General features: G+C 33.8%; 1 protein-coding gene across 1 annotated transcript; it reads left to right on the top strand.

Moving 5' to 3' along the window:
* Window positions 1-3920: 3920 nt before the first annotated feature.
* Window positions 3921-14686, top strand: LOC127788362 (uncharacterized). Its single transcript, XM_052316540.1, has 19 exons — window positions 3921-4277; window positions 4970-5007; window positions 5134-5156; window positions 6450-6556; window positions 6651-6702; window positions 6832-6916; window positions 8328-8418; window positions 8854-8892; window positions 9011-9078; window positions 9173-9235; window positions 9406-9461; window positions 9547-9620; window positions 9738-9830; window positions 9940-10041; window positions 10121-10201; window positions 10284-10375; window positions 10482-10497; window positions 14125-14235; window positions 14322-14686. The coding sequence occupies exons 1-19, from the start codon at window positions 4161-4163 to the stop codon at window positions 14424-14426; spliced, it is 1413 nt and encodes a 470-aa protein (XP_052172500.1). The 5' UTR covers window positions 3921-4160; the 3' UTR covers window positions 14427-14686.
* The last annotated feature ends 1286 nt before the right edge of the window (window positions 14687-15972 follow it).

Raw genomic sequence — 15972 nt, forward strand, 5'->3', positions numbered from 1 at the left:
GGTCAAGAAAGAGGGCACAAAGTGCTTTTCGTGGTGAATCTTGGATCAAGACTGAGGATCGAGTCTCGCAAGTGGCAGTGTGGGATACCTCTCTCCAAAATGAAGGGGCTTCTTGTGCGCGGTGAGTCCGGGTCTAATCACTGCGTCCGGCTGGATCATCATGATTAACCTCCTCTCACGTCCTATCAGGCTGGGTGTGGGAGGCGTCTAGAGTGAGCGATTTCACCATTTAGACCAATCTAAACTTAAAATATCATCTTTAATGTCAGAGACTTTTTTTGTAAAGTAATGTTATTCGCCCCCACCCCCCACAAGCCCACCCTAAGTGACACTCAATACACAATTACAAATTTACTTGTAATTATAAGTATACTCTCAATACATACATACCTTCAATTCATCATTCTCTCTCCTCACGCTCTCCCGTGCTTTCCCTTCTACTCATCCTTCTCCCCCTTCTCTCTCTCCCGTGCGATCACGGTCGGTCGAAGTCCCTTGGACGCAGTCTTCACTGGCCCATCTACAAGGAGGTAAGGTACAAATTTACAGGGGAAAAAAGGAGGTAAGGTACAAAGTATCCTTTTAAAGCTGATAGTGATTAGGTAAAAGTAGCATTTTTCATAGTGATTGTGGTGCTGCCGGTTGACAATTCAACAAGCATCCTTCTAAAGCATGTTCCATTCCTTTCATTTATACTTCATCCTTAAGGTGTTCATTTATACTTCATCCTTAAGGTGTTAGTGGGATAATGTAACAAAGATTAATGTAGTTCTCTTTATTTTTTAATTTTTAGTTTTGAGTTTTAAATTTATTTTTAATTTTTTATTTTAATAATTTATTTTTAAAAAATTAAAAATACGTTCTCTTTATCATTTTAAAAAATTATTTTTTAAAATAAAAAATTAGAAAATACGTTTTTTTTTTAAATTTTGAAAATATTTTTTAATAATATTTTATTTAATAAATTTGATTATTTAATAAATTAAAAATATTTAATATTAATATATTATTAAAAATATATATACATTTTAAAGCTAATGTATTTTGTAATATTTTTTATTATAATAATAAAATATAAATAAATAAATAAATATATTTTAAGTTTAAAATTTGTTTTGAATGAAAATATTCAAAATAATTTTTTTTAAAGTTTTTTTTATAATTTTTTTATTTTTAAAAATATATTTTTAAAAACAGTAAAAAGTGTTTTCATTATTTAAGAAAATTAAAAATTAAAATTGACTTAAAAATAACAAAAAGAAACGCAATTTAACTCTTTGGTTTAAGGTAAAAGTTCATTAAAAGATTTAAAATTTTAAAATAATTTTTTAAATTAAAAATGAGTAAATTTTCTGGATAATTGAAAAATTGAGCGTGTGATTTATACGTAATTAATTTAGATAAATATACTCTAGTTAAATATACATATAATGATGAAAGAATGTTAATTCCATAAGAATTAGATTATAATATTAAATTAATTTTAACTTAGCCTAAAATTAATTAATTAATTAATTGAATAAAAAAATTCTTTTATGAGAAAAATTAATTAATGATTGTAACTAAGGTTCGGATTTTATTTAATTTAGCTTACATGATTATTTATTCAAGCTGATATAAAATTAAAAATATTTTTAGAGTAATTTAAAATTATTTACATGTGATTTTTCTTGTGTAGTTAATAAATTTTTTTAAGTTATATTAATTATTTATTAATTTTATTTTACCATCAAATTTTTAAATGAATGTCAAAAGAATAAATAAATATTAAGTTTTAATCTCAAAAGAGAATTTTTTTCACTAAACTTATTTGATTTTCACACATAAATTAATCATCTCTCGATCTCATAATTTGAAATATGATTCATATTGCTTATATATTTAATTTATAATAATTTTAATCAATTATGCATAACTTATTAAATTATTAAAAAATAGTTAATTTTTTAAAATATTAATCACAAAAATATAAATTTTTCATATAAATAATAATTAAATTTTGAATTAGACAAATAATAACATAATTTTAGAATTAAAATTCTAACTAAAACATTTTAAGATTCTGGAAGTCGTAGCAAATCTGCGCTTGCCCTAATTGGAGCGGCACATTTTTGATTAGTTTTTTCCTATAGCACTTTGATTCGGTTATTTCTTTTAATTTTAAGTTTTTTGTTTATTTAGTTTGATTTAATTATTTTTTTAAAAAATTGATTATTCTATTCCAATTTTTTTGGTATTATTAATTAAAAAATTGACCCAATCCAACAACTAAACCCTCTTTTATTAGGTTCAGTTCGATTTTTTTAATAAGAATTTTGGTTCAGTTATAATAACTCAAAATTTGATATAATTATTTTAATTAATTTAGATAATTCGATCGATTTAATTTGATAATATACCTTAATTTAATTAATAATCATTGGAGACCCTAACTCCAATTCTCTTTTTCCTTCATCTTCGTCCCCACCCTTTCTCTTTTCCTTAATTTCTGTAATGGCCACCGCTCAACTCCTCCAATTGCACTTCTTCTCCACTCTCAATTGCTTTAAATTGCAAATGTCAATTTATTATATTCTATTTATTTAATTATATTATTACAATATTAATATTATAAATTAATTTATAATATTTTTTTTATGTTCAAACCTTTGAATTAATTTTCTTTACTAGATTCTTAAAAAAAATATTTAAATTATATAAAATCCATAAGTACGCACATTTAAGTAAAAAAAACATAAAATTAAGTTATAAATTAAATAAAAATATATATAAAATTAAGATCTATCAAAAGACCATTATTGGGTCTTGCGGACTTATGTTGTGGGACTATTACTGGTCCTTAAAACTTGTCTTGTAAATTTCCTCTTAATTAGAGGCTATGTCCAAAATAAAATAATTTTGACATTCAAAAATCTATTCAAGAGTTTTATGAAAATAATACATATTATTTATAAAAATATTAATTATAATAGACCTCAAAATATAATAACAGATATTATCTATAAGAATTTTAATTATAGTAGATTTTGAAAAGTTCTATGTTCTTCTTTAAATATATGAGTCATTGTTTAAAAAAGAGTATGATTCTGATATTAATTTCAATACTACATTCAATTCTTCAGTGAAATTTAGTGTCTAATTTAAGTATTAAAGTATTTACACATGGAGTGCCTTGTGCCATCTAATAGTTTTTTTTTTTTTTTTTTTTTGTAGAGTCTAAACGGTTTGGCAATTATGTTTTTAATAAATAAATAAATTTATTATTATATTCAAACGACAAAGTATTTTATATTTAAAAAAAAGTGTTTTTGGATAAAATTTTGAGAATCAATCCATTCCCAGGCTTACTTGGATGTTAATAATTTACATGTTAGATTTACCAACTAATATTTATTAAGTCAATTCGAATTTAACATTCTATTTGAGTTTAAAAATTAACTAAATTTCTCGATCCCAATTTAAGAATTTTTTCTAGACTTTACTAAACTTGTTTTACTCCCTTGTTAAATAACAATTGGTATGATTTACAAAATACCAAAATTACTCTTATCCCTTGTATACATCATTTTATAGAGATATTATATAAAATGTCCCTTATTTGTTAAACAGGTACACTACCAAGGTGACACGAGAGGATAACTTTGATGAGAAATAAAATATCATTTCATATATCTATTTATCATCTTAGTATTTAGACATTAGGAATGATATTTGATATGATATTTATATATTAATGTATTATTATATATTTGACATATATAACATAATACACCAATACAAAATTAATCACATCAAACATTAATTTCCAAAATTATTACACATTTATTATATTATATTTTTTTGATCTTAAAACTGAAAACAACTTTTGGAACCGTCGAGGGAAAGGAAGCGCAAAGATCACGTTGACGTCGACTTTCAAGGTGGAGCGTTGTCTCCACGCGCTTCCCGCTGCCAGTGGGTTATGCTACTGCTTCTTTGGCGGCATACTTCACCGTCACTTCAGCAATTCTTTATAACACACACGGAACCCCCTTCCCTCGTCCACTCACACAAGCTGTACCCGTCACCTCTCTCCCTCTCTCCTGTTTTCTTGGATTCGAATAGGTTGAAAACCCTAACTCTCTCTGCTACTGAGCGTGTTTCGCGTAAGTGAGTGAAGAATGGGAGCTTCATACAACGAGGACTTCCCGAGCTCGAGCTACGCTGCATTAACGGAGGATCGGCGGCTCTTGAAGCTTATCCACGATAACGTGCACGGCAACATCTCACTCGATCCAGTAATTGTCTCCTATTTCTTGTTCTTTCTCTGTGTTCGCTTTTTCGAAATTGTCCGAGATAATTGTGTTTTTGATTCATACGTCAAGCAGACATCTAGAGCTGCTTGGAGCTTGCTAGTTTGTATTTTGTTCGACTCGCAGCAGAGTTTTGTACTTCCGGTTGGATGATTTTGGATTGCGAATATGTAAACACTTCTGCATATGTTCAAATATAGTTGTCCGTTGGAATACTCTCAAATATTTGAATTGAACTAAGATATTTTGTTTGGTTGCGTTGGTAGTTGGTTTGGAGGCATTTAAATTCAGAATCCAGTGGAGGTTATGGATTTGCTTCGTGCGTTAAAATAAAATCTGTGAGGATAAACAGGAAGAGTCTTTAACTTACTTACCAATTTAAACTTGAACCTTAATGCTTTTTGTTAAGGCTAATCTGTTTGAGATGTTTTGCGAGCGGCTCTGCATGCATGAGCTTTGAATTCTGTAGGATATTGTTTATGGCTTATAACCTAATTTCTTCTTCTTTCTTTGCAAATATCTTTCGTAATTTAGGTGAATTTCTTATTATTAGTTCAATATTTAGAGACAGATAAAGGTCTAATGTAATTTCTATTCATAATTGATGCTTATATACTCGTTTGAGAATTTTCAAACAATTATTAAGTAGAAAACTTGATTGTATTTCTGGATTGCAGCTCTCTCTGAAGTTCATTGATACAGAACAGTTTCAGAGGCAAGTCTGATTTTGTACAACTATAGGAGTTTTTTTCCCCAGTTTTCCGTATTGTGCTCGTTAATGGTTGTTCTTTCTACTTGAAGCGTTGACTAATAACCTGTTGTTTTTTTCTTCATATTGCAGACTTCGTGATTTAAAGCAACTTGGTGAGGCTTGATTTTTCTGGTGTATGAAAATTTATTTACAACTTATGTAGCTGTTTCTGTTGTCATTTTTTGAAGATGAATTTGTTTTAACATATTAACCACTTTTTATAGATTCAAGCACATTAGAATAGAAGGTATCTAAATAATCCTGGAAGAGTTTATCACTCTCTCCTTTTGAGTAGAAAACAGATGAGTTCAAAGCCATACCTCCTTATGATATTTATTTCAGATAAAATTTGGACTGTTGCTAATGAACTATAAGTGAGTTGTGCTTGATGGCTTCTATAATTTTTTCTCTCTATTCTTGTCCCTATTTAATTCACAGAGAACTTTTCCTGTTTTCCAAAACAATGTTCTCATATCTTAACATTTACTATGGCTCCATCAATTGGATTTGACTAATATATTGAAATAAAAATCAGCATGCAACAAAGGAATTTCAATTTTGACATCTTTTATCAAAACATCAACATGAGGGCAGAATTTGTGGCAATACTCTTGTTGCAGCATCTCACTCTAGCATTTTAGAGCTTTATTAAGGATGAAATGTTCTACGGTGTTCAAACCATCAAAACGCTTGTGCCTAAATTTTGTATGAAATTTCCTTCCACTGAGGCTTAGAGGTCAATGAGAGGGTTCATTTTTTACATAAGTTCCATATGGTTCAGAATAGAAAATAAACATCTTGTTTCCATATGCCTTCAGGTTTCTATCTGGTGTGAAACAATAATATTGGTTTCTAAAAAAGTTGTGCCATATCTTGTTTAAATTATCATCGATCTCCAAATAGAATTATACAGAGTGCCAATTAATGAATTAAGACGAGATGATAAATTAGGTTATCAACATCAGATAAAGAGAACCAATCCTAAGCTGCAAATGACAGCTGACTTTCATCTTAAGACTCAAAACTGATTTAGATTTCTCACAGTTAAGCCATGGTTGTCCTAGTTTCTGGGTCATAGACAGGTGCCGAAATTGATAACATATTTTGTGGTCTAGTGAAAGGATGCTCCTGCTGATATTCAGCAAAACTTAATTATATTAGCCACAATATAATTAAGTATGTTATCTCCCCTGGCTGGCCATTTGTCCACCTCATCTGTTTAATTATTGCTTATTTATTCATTTCTTCTGCTATCACCGAGTCATACCTAATATATAAGGTCCATATGGGTAATTATAGTCTATCATGTTTGTGATCTGCTCATATCTAACAGACATTTCAGGTTTGTCCAAATAACTATTGTTTATTTAAGGTTGTTACCGACTCATAACATACTGATATTTTAGGTGTAACACCCATGGTCTATCCTGGGGCTGTACATTCCCGGTTCGAGCATTCACTTGGGGTATACTGCTTGGCTGGTGAAACTATTAATAGAATCACGAACTACCAAGTAGGAAGTATCCTGTGTGTCCAATAACACTATTCATTCTTATTTGGGTCCTATTGCTGAAAACATTCTGGTCATGTCCATATTGTCCTTGCAGGGCTTGGAGCTTGGGATTGATCATTTTGACATACAGACAGTCAAACTTGCAGGTAATAAATGTAGTTATTACTCATTTGGTCACTTGGGATTGCCAATGTAGCGTGCCGTAAATGATAACAATTGAACCACTTTTGTCATGGGTGCCTCCCTAATAATGATTTTGTCAATTTTATATTTAGGATTACTGCACGATGTGGGCCATGGACCATTTAGCCACATGTTTGAGAGCGAGGTTCTGCCCAGGGTTCTCAATGGCTCTACATGGTGATTCTTACATATGTCAGACTTCATTTCTGTTATGCTTGGTAACCGATTGTCACATGGATATTTGAATAGTTTACCCTCAAACATGCCATTTAAAATTACTTGAACCTTTAATTTTTTGTTTAATGATAGCCTCTGTGGTCATTTTCTAATGACTGGCTTCACTACAGTCTATTATTTAAGCAAACACCAGATTTGGTGTACCGAAGCTTTTTCTGATAATCCCAAAATGCATCTATATATTTTGCTCAAAAAATAAAAAAAACACAATTAAAAAGTAATTTGAGACTTGAACTATGACTTAGATAGAATAAGAACAACTTTACCATAACACCAAAAATCATTATCAATTAAAATTTGGGTAAAAGTAAATCTACAACCACCAAGGGGTCTACCAAGGGTCTCAGTATATATAAATAAATCAGGGTGCATGAATGTGTACGATAGGAGTGTTGTTGGGCACTAGTTAACTATTATTTTTGCAAGGAATATAGTACTGTTCCTATTTTTATTCAGATGGGAAATTTTACTCATTATATAACATCAATTAGGTATTTTCACAAGCCTGGAAGGAATCTTTCCTTTTTGAAAGCTTTCTTTTTTTAGGCTGCCTAGATTCTACAGCAATCAATCTTTTACTACTCTGGAGTTAAACTGATGGAGACATGAGTAATTTTTTATTATGTAATTAGCATCATTTTATTAGTCAAATATTAGGAATGGTGTTAAAATATTTAATTTGAAAGTTCATCAGGGCCTTGATTTGAATGATTGTACTGAATGGAGATGGAAACCTTCTTAATTATTATCAATTACCTCCAGTCTCTTCTTTTTCACTTCCCCTTTTTCCTTTTGTTTCCTTTCGAGTAATTAAACCGTCCTCTGTTTGATAGTACTATCACACTTACCTCCTGCACCCTACTTGAGGTTGAGAATCTGCATGGAGTTCTCTCATAACCACCATGGCAGTTAGAGGGCTTATAATGGTGTCACGAGGCTTTCCAATTTCTTGAATGGAAATCACTTAGAAAAATGAGTAGCTGTTTGATATTGGGAACAAGAAAATTGTGTGGTAAACAATTTTCTCATCAATGTAATTGTTAACTGTTGTTAAGATTTTGATACTGTTGTGTCAGTGTGCCGTTTTGCTTATGGTATGGCTTTTGAAATGGTACAGGTCTCTTTAATAAAGCTGTTAAATTGTTAATACTTTTCATTGATAACATGGACATGTAATGTCTCCTTAAATGTTTAAGGAGACGTTCAATTCATTTGTCCGTTTATGTTACTGATAATACATGAATATATGAGGCAAATTATTCACTTTAGGTTCCTTTTCTTTATTGCTTATCAACATAAGAGTTCAGTACATGATTTCTCATTAATTTAACTTAACCTTAATCTTTTGCAGGTCTCATGAGGAAATGTCTCTGAAGATGATAGACTACATGGTTGACATGCATAACATTGACATTGATCCTGAATGTCAGAAGAAAGTGAAGGTTACATTGACATGTTAAATTGTCAGTCTTTCTATTCGTTGAGTGATCTCCTGTCATTCATTCCCAAAACATGATGAAGAGACAAAAAGTTTCAAGATTTCCAGTCAGTGAAAGGGGACTTAAGTGCAAGGAGCACATAGCTCCATCTGGACCCTTTATGACTTGCCCTTACGGGTTGAATGTCCTTTTGCGGAGATTGGATGCACTAAATGATGCAAATGTGTTTCGCAATTGATGTCTTTGCATCTTTTTAGCCTTCCAGATCTAATGGACTCGTGAAACTGTTACGTTGTTCAGTTCTTTGCTTAAGTAAATTGTGTGCATGAGCATTATTAACGTTACATAAAACTGAGTATATAAGATTTTTTTTTCTTTCTTTTATTTTACCCCCCACCCTTTTTCCTGTGCTTCTTTGATAGTGTGATCTTTCAACAGGAAATGATAGTTGCTAGCTGCAAAAATGCTCCACCAAAAGTAAGTCACTACTATTTGGAGGATTTCTTTACCTTAAGAATTCAGTCCCATGTTTGTCTTCCTCAATGCATCTATCTTATTCTTTTTATTTAGCTGTTGTTAAACTCTTACTTTGCAGAATCTGAAAGAGAAGTGCTTCTTATATGATATTGTTGCAAATGGTCGAAATGGAATAGATGTAGACAAGTATGCCGCTCTCTTTTCACTTCCTTTGGAGCAAGTTTTTATGCCTTATTACAGCTTGGAAGATTGAGATATAGACAATCAATCTGTTTGGCAGATTTGATTACATTGTCCGTGACTGTCGTGCCTGTGGACTAAGTTGCAATTTCCAGTTTCAGAGGTTTGTTTGTAGACATTATCTTGTTGAACATATGCATACGTGTATATATTTCCATGTAGTTTTGATCAGGAGTTATAACAAGATTTCATTTATTAGTACTATTGATGGTAAGAAACTTTTACCATGTCAGCCTGTGGCTTATTACAGAATCATGTGTTGCTGCAATGCAGGCTACTGGAAAATATGCGAGTTATAGGTGGTGAAATATGTTACCGAGCAAAGGAATGTATGTGTTCAAACATCTCTTATCCAACCATGTTGTCTGGGTAACATTCACTAGTTCCACTTAAAAATGAATGTAATGTGGTCAGATCTCACCATCTACAAGTTATTCACCACTCGAGCTGATCTGCATCGGACAGTCTATATGCATGCTAAAGTAAAGGTACCTGATAATCCTTGGTCTTATTAATGGGACCATTAATGCTGACATGCAGCTCAGAAAATCAATTTACCTTACATGAAAACTTTAAAGACATTGGCTCCAACACTTCTTTTCCAGGCAATAGAACTCATGATTGCGGATGCCCTCATAAAAGCAAATGATTATCTTCAAATTGCATCCAGCATTCAGGATCCGGCTGCTTACTGGAAGGTTTTATCATTTATGAGCTTCTCTGATGGAGTAGCCTCCTTTTAATATGGCTTTGAGTTGTATTTCTTTAGTTATCTGTATTATATAATCCATCTACTGAAAAATGCAGTTGGATGACTCAATAATAAAGACCATTGAAATTTCTTCCGAGCAAGAGCTTAAGGAATCTAGGGATCTGATCCTGCGGATCCGGAGGAGGGATCTGTACCAGGTAGAAGATTGCATACACTTTGGTTACTTCTATGAACTGGTAAAGCAACATGACTGCCATTACATTTTGTCCTCTGCAGTACTGCAACGAGTTTACTGTTCCCAAGGACAAGCTCGAGCACTTCAAAAATGTTACTCCCCAAGATATAATTTGTTCCCAGGTCCGCAAAATCTCATGCTAATGCAATTGATTGCCGTTGCCTGACAGTGCAGAAATGTCTCACCTAGTGATTTTTGCTCCAGAGAACCGGTGGTGTCACGCTGAGAGAGGAAGATATAGCTGTTAGTAATGTCAAGATTGATTTGACATGCGGAAGGAATAATCCTCTTGAAAGGTGCTAGGCCGTCTAATGATGGATATAATCATCCGTTCACTCCGCTTTGTTTTGACTTATTCTAATTTAGTAATATGAGTCCTCTGGATGTTTTGCCCTCTTGCAGGATCAACTTTTTCAAGGTAGGTTCGATGATGCGGTCACCAATCAAGACTCGGCCCAAGGCTGACCCAACTAAACTGGAATAGTATCACCAAAATAGTAGTGTCATAATATTATTTTAATACTTCTTAAGTTTTAGAATTCTACTTGATTTAGGATTCTACTTTATATTTCTACTTGATTTAGGATTCTATTTCATGTTTCTACTTGATTTAGGATTCTACTTCATGTTTGATTAGAGTTTTATTTTTATTAGGATTCTAGTTAAATTTTATTTAGGATTTATTTCTATTAGAATTCTAATTGGATTTTGTTTTCCAAATATTAGATGGATTTGGATTAGCCAAATACTATAAATATGCCTAGAATCTAGAGTTTGTAATCAAGTTTTAATCAATCAAATTTCAGCAACCTATTTGGGTTTTCTTAGCAAAACAGTATTGTTTTTGCGTCTTCTTGAAAGCCAAGCTTCGGCCATTGAAGTTTGCTCTTTCAAGTGTTTATTTTGGTGTGTTTTCTTCACACTTGCGCTACACGCTGCGTCAGGTGGTATCAGAGCGATTAATCAACCAATCAGATGGCCAATCTTGAAGGTAACGGTAGCAACCAGTCTCGTGACGGTGATCAGGGGTTGTTCGCAGTTTGGAGAGCAATCGAAGAACAGCGGGAAGTAACTCGTACTATCCAGCAACGATTGGAGCAACATAGCAACCAATTGGGCACCTTACTACGAGTTGATGATGACAGGAACCTGAATAATGGGGTGAATCAAGCCGGAGCGGGAAGACCACCCATTAATCATGTCCTTGTTAATCCTAGAAGACCAGTAATTGAAGATAGCGATGAAGAGGATGATTTTGGTCGAGCAATAGCTAACCCTGGTGGTAGAGGGGTTAGGAGGAATGCGCATCAGCACAACCACTGGGGCAATGATGAGTATAAACTAAAAGTTGATATTCCCACCTTTAGTGGAGATCTTGATATTGAGGGGTTCCTGGATTGGATCACTGAGGTTGACCGTTTTTTCGAATACATGGAGATCCCAGATGAACGACAAGTAAAGTTAGTGGCTTACAGATTGAAGGGCGGTGCATCTGTTTGGTGGGAGCGATTAAGAGAAACAAGATTGAGGGAAGGCCGACAACCAGTTCAGACATGGAGACGAATGAAGCAGCTGTTAAGAGGTAGGTTTTTGCCCCCTGACTATGAACAATATATGTTTGAAACTTATCAAAGATGTGCACAGGGAATGAAGAGTGTGAATGAATATACTTCTGAGTTTCTGCGATTGGCGAAGAGAAACCAATTGTCAGAAAGTGACAATCAACAAGCAGCTCGTTACTTGAATGGATTGAAGCTTGCTATTCGTGATAAAATTGGGGTTCAGATGGTTCTGAGTGTGCAAGAAGCAAGGAACTTAGCTTTAAAGGCTGAGTTAATGTTGAGTGAGAGATCTCGTAATGACAACTATCGTCGGTATAGTGGGAATGAAAATAAACAACCAGCTTTTGATAAAGGCAAGTCGGTTCAAGGAGCGCAACCCTCCAATCCACCCCATACAGTCAACCCTAATAAGGCTACAACAGGGGGAAACATTCGAGTTAACATTGTAGAAAAGGAAGAGGAAGATGTTGCTGAAGAGGAAGTATATTGCGGGCCTGATGGGGAGGATGACAAAGAAGATTATGGACATGAGCAATATACCTGTGTAGTGAGGAAGTTAATGCTATCTCAAAAGAATGAAGATACTACTCAACGGCATAAGCTTTTTCGCACGAGGTGTACGGTGAAAAGAAAAATCTTTGAGTTGATTATTGATAGTGGAAGTCAAGAGAACATCATAGGAAGAGATGTGGTGGCAAAGATGCAGTTAATTCCTGAAAAACATCCAAGCCCTTACATGATTGGATGGATCAAAGAAGTTTGTGGCATACATGTGGATGAACGTTGCAGAGTGCCTTTCTCTATTAGTAAGTATTTCGACGAAGTCTATTGTGATATTGTTGATATGGATGCTTGCCATATTTTATTTGGGAGGCCTTGGCAATTTGATGTGGATGCTACGCACTCGGGTAGGAAGAACACATATCAGCTTGAGAAAGAAGGTGTGCGTTATACTTTGTTACCCATAGTGGAAAAGAATCAAACCAAAGCTTATAAAGTGGAGCTTGATTTTGAAGATTATGTTGTGCCAGCAACCTCAACGTTTGCAAACTCAGGTCTTATTTATGTTGCTAACATGACAGAAACTCCAAGGTTATTGACTCATACTGGGGTATTTTCCAGTCCCGATGGCTCAAGCATTGCTTCGCAACCCAAGGATGGTGGTGTTTCTTCTGATCGACTTGCGACTGTAAAAGAGATAGAGGTCATGGTAGCAAATCCTTCTACAGTTCATTCAAGCTCTGGCATGGTTGAATCGAAGGCAATAAGATCTACCAGATTAGAGAAGCGCTCAAGATGGAAGGTTCAACATCCTCAATCTAACAGTAATAATGCAATGGAAGCAGAAGGCAACAAACATGGTGATGATTGGACCCATGCCAATGCTGATATGGCTAAGAAGGGGAGGAATGTCTTTGCTCATGTTCTCTTAGCAGAAAAGTTCAAGCGGTTTAGGAAGATGTCAAGCAAAAGTTGCACAAATAAGAAATATAAGGCAACAGCTGACAAGCATAGGAAGCACAAGGTATTTGAGATTGGAGATGAAGTTATGATCTTTTTGAAGAAGGAACGAATTCCAACAGGAAAGCATAACAAGTTCAAGCCAAAGAAGTATGGTCCTTACAAGATTCCAAAGAAGACCAATGACAATGCTTATGTTGTGGATTTGCCTAATCATATGGGTATTTCTAAACATTCAAAGTGGCTAATATCTCTTCGTACTTATCGGATGTGGATTTGTCCAAACAGGATCAAAATTCGAGGTCGAATTTTTCTCAAGTGAAGGTGAATGATGCGGTCACCAATCAAGACTCGGCCCAAGGCCGACCCAACTAAACTGGAATAGTATCACCAAAATAGTAGTGTCATAATATTATTTTAATACTTCTTAAGTTTTAGAATTCTACTTGATTTAGGATTCTACTTTATATTTCTACTTGATTTAGGATTCTATTTCATGTTTCTACTTGATTTAGGATTCTACTTCATGTTTGATTAGAGTTTTATTTTTATTAGGATTCTAGTTAAATTTTATTTAGGATTTATTTCTATTAGAATTCTAATTGGATTTTGTTTTCCAAATATTAGATGGATTTGGATTAGCCAAATACTATAAATATGCCTAGAATCTAGAGTTTGTAATCAAGTTTTAATCAATCAAATTTCAGCAACCTATTTGGGTTTTCTTAGCAAAACAGTATTGTTTTTGCGTCTTCTTGAAAGCCAAGCTTCGGCCATTGAAGTTTGCTCTTTCGAGTGTTTATTTTGGTGTGTTTTCTTCACACTCGCGCTACACGCTGCGTCATTCGATATGCTTCCGTGTCCAAATCTTTATGGAATTCGATTGTTGAATTTCAATCATGATGGAAGTTCTACGATCCTAAACTAGGCTTGCTCTCAAGGAACTTTACAAATCAATTCTAGTGAGAGCTTTAGGTTGCTTTTTGTTGTGGTAGGGGCTTAAAAGAGGTTTGTTTTAACAGGACTACGACAGCGACGAGAAATTCCCCATACGGGACGAGAGCATCAGTCACTTGCTGCCTGCATACTATCAGGATATGATCGTGAGGGTTTACTCTAAGAAGCCTGAGTTGGTAATGAAATTAATTTGCTCTTTATGAACCAATGAGTTATGGTCCTACCTTCTTTTTTTCGCTCATCTCCGTAATGCTTTGTACAGGTGGAAGCAGTTTCTGAGGCATTTGAGAACTTTCAAATGAGGACATATGGCATGAAAGCCCAAGTACACGCAACTCCTGAGAAAAAGAAACGACGCCCAAGGTGATGTCATTTCTTCTTCAAGTACACTCCTGCCGATATTTTTTGCCACACCTTTGGGCTGGAAATTGTATGTATTCCCCATATGTGATGTGATTACCCAAGAGCACTTTCTGTAAGTGAACCCACATATTAAGATGCCCCCAGCAGCAGACACGGATAACACTCTCCTATGATGTAAGTATCGCCTATATTTGATATTGTTCACGTGATATTGACCAAATATATGAACGTCATTAAAGACGCCCCCCCACCCTCTTGCTGTCTTGGTTTGGTTCGCATGAAAGAATTTGGAATCCAAATCTCAAGCGAATGCATGCATATATTTCAATTCAAACCAAATCATAATTATGATTTAATTTGATTTAAACTAGCTAACAACATCAAACTGAGAAAAAATTCAATGCACATCTAAAAACAAAATAATTACTTAAAAACATATATTAAACATAATTGCAGCATTATATAACGGACATGGTGAATGCAATAATAAGATCACCACCAAAATATGAAGTTGCTTCAACAAATATACTCATAAATCAAGTAATAGCCTATAAACCAAGTGCACTAAATAAGCATATATAAATTTTTGTATATTTTCTCTCTACAAAAAAAGATTTGTATAATCCCTTCAAAGATTTAGAATTCCTTTTTATAATAAACCCCAAAAGGTCCACAGATTTGGCTAAGGTGATCAATGTGCTACCCCTCACTAGTTTATAAGGTAAACCCGTAGGTATAAAACTAAAATTTCCATCTCAACTGTCATTAGTTACCCTCGTGGCATGCCTCCTTGTTTCTTCTATCAAGGGGAGCTTGTTGCTTGATCTTGGTAATTCCAGGGCAAAATAAAGTTCAATTAGCTTTAATGAAATGTGTGTTCGCGCGCGCGGCGCGCATATATTAATGGTACATCATCTAAGCTAAATCAAAAAATGGCCTAGAATTTGTCATGATGAACGGAGCTCCTGAGTGAGCATTATTAATCAAATCAAATTTCTTGACCATTCATTTGGAATTTAATTTTTTAGTAAAAAAAAGCAGCACATAAAACTAAGTTACAAATACACATTTTTATTCAGTCCTTTTTCTCGTTCCTTTCAAGTTTGTTCCTACATCCAAAACCAGCAGTAAGTCATCCATTTACTTTCAGCCTCCCACTACTTTTTAACGTTTTCTTCCTCACCAATTCAGATTATTTTTAGCTCTGGTAGAACCTCAGTCAGACCTTGTTACAGACCCTGAATGGCAAAAACTAAGCGCCTTGGCTATTATAGCTTTGGGGATCTGAAAAAACAGATCGTAGCACTAGAAGCCAACCATGCCTTGCCAAGTACACGAACCTTGAATACGGTGGTGAACAGCTCTTTATACGTTTAAAAATAAAAATTGAATTTATCCCCCACCCACCACCATGTATTTACAGTTTATTTATATTCATGACTAAGTCATGATTCGCTTGTAATACTGCATCTATATAATATCTCAGTATCACATTTGCATTAAATATTTTCTCTATTTAATGTAACCACGTGGAAAAATACAAAAAACAA

Source organism: Diospyros lotus, chromosome 13 (assembly GCF_014633365.1).
Source record: "Diospyros lotus cultivar Yz01 chromosome 13, ASM1463336v1, whole genome shotgun sequence".
NCBI classification, from domain to species: domain Eukaryota; kingdom Viridiplantae; phylum Streptophyta; class Magnoliopsida; order Ericales; family Ebenaceae; genus Diospyros; species Diospyros lotus.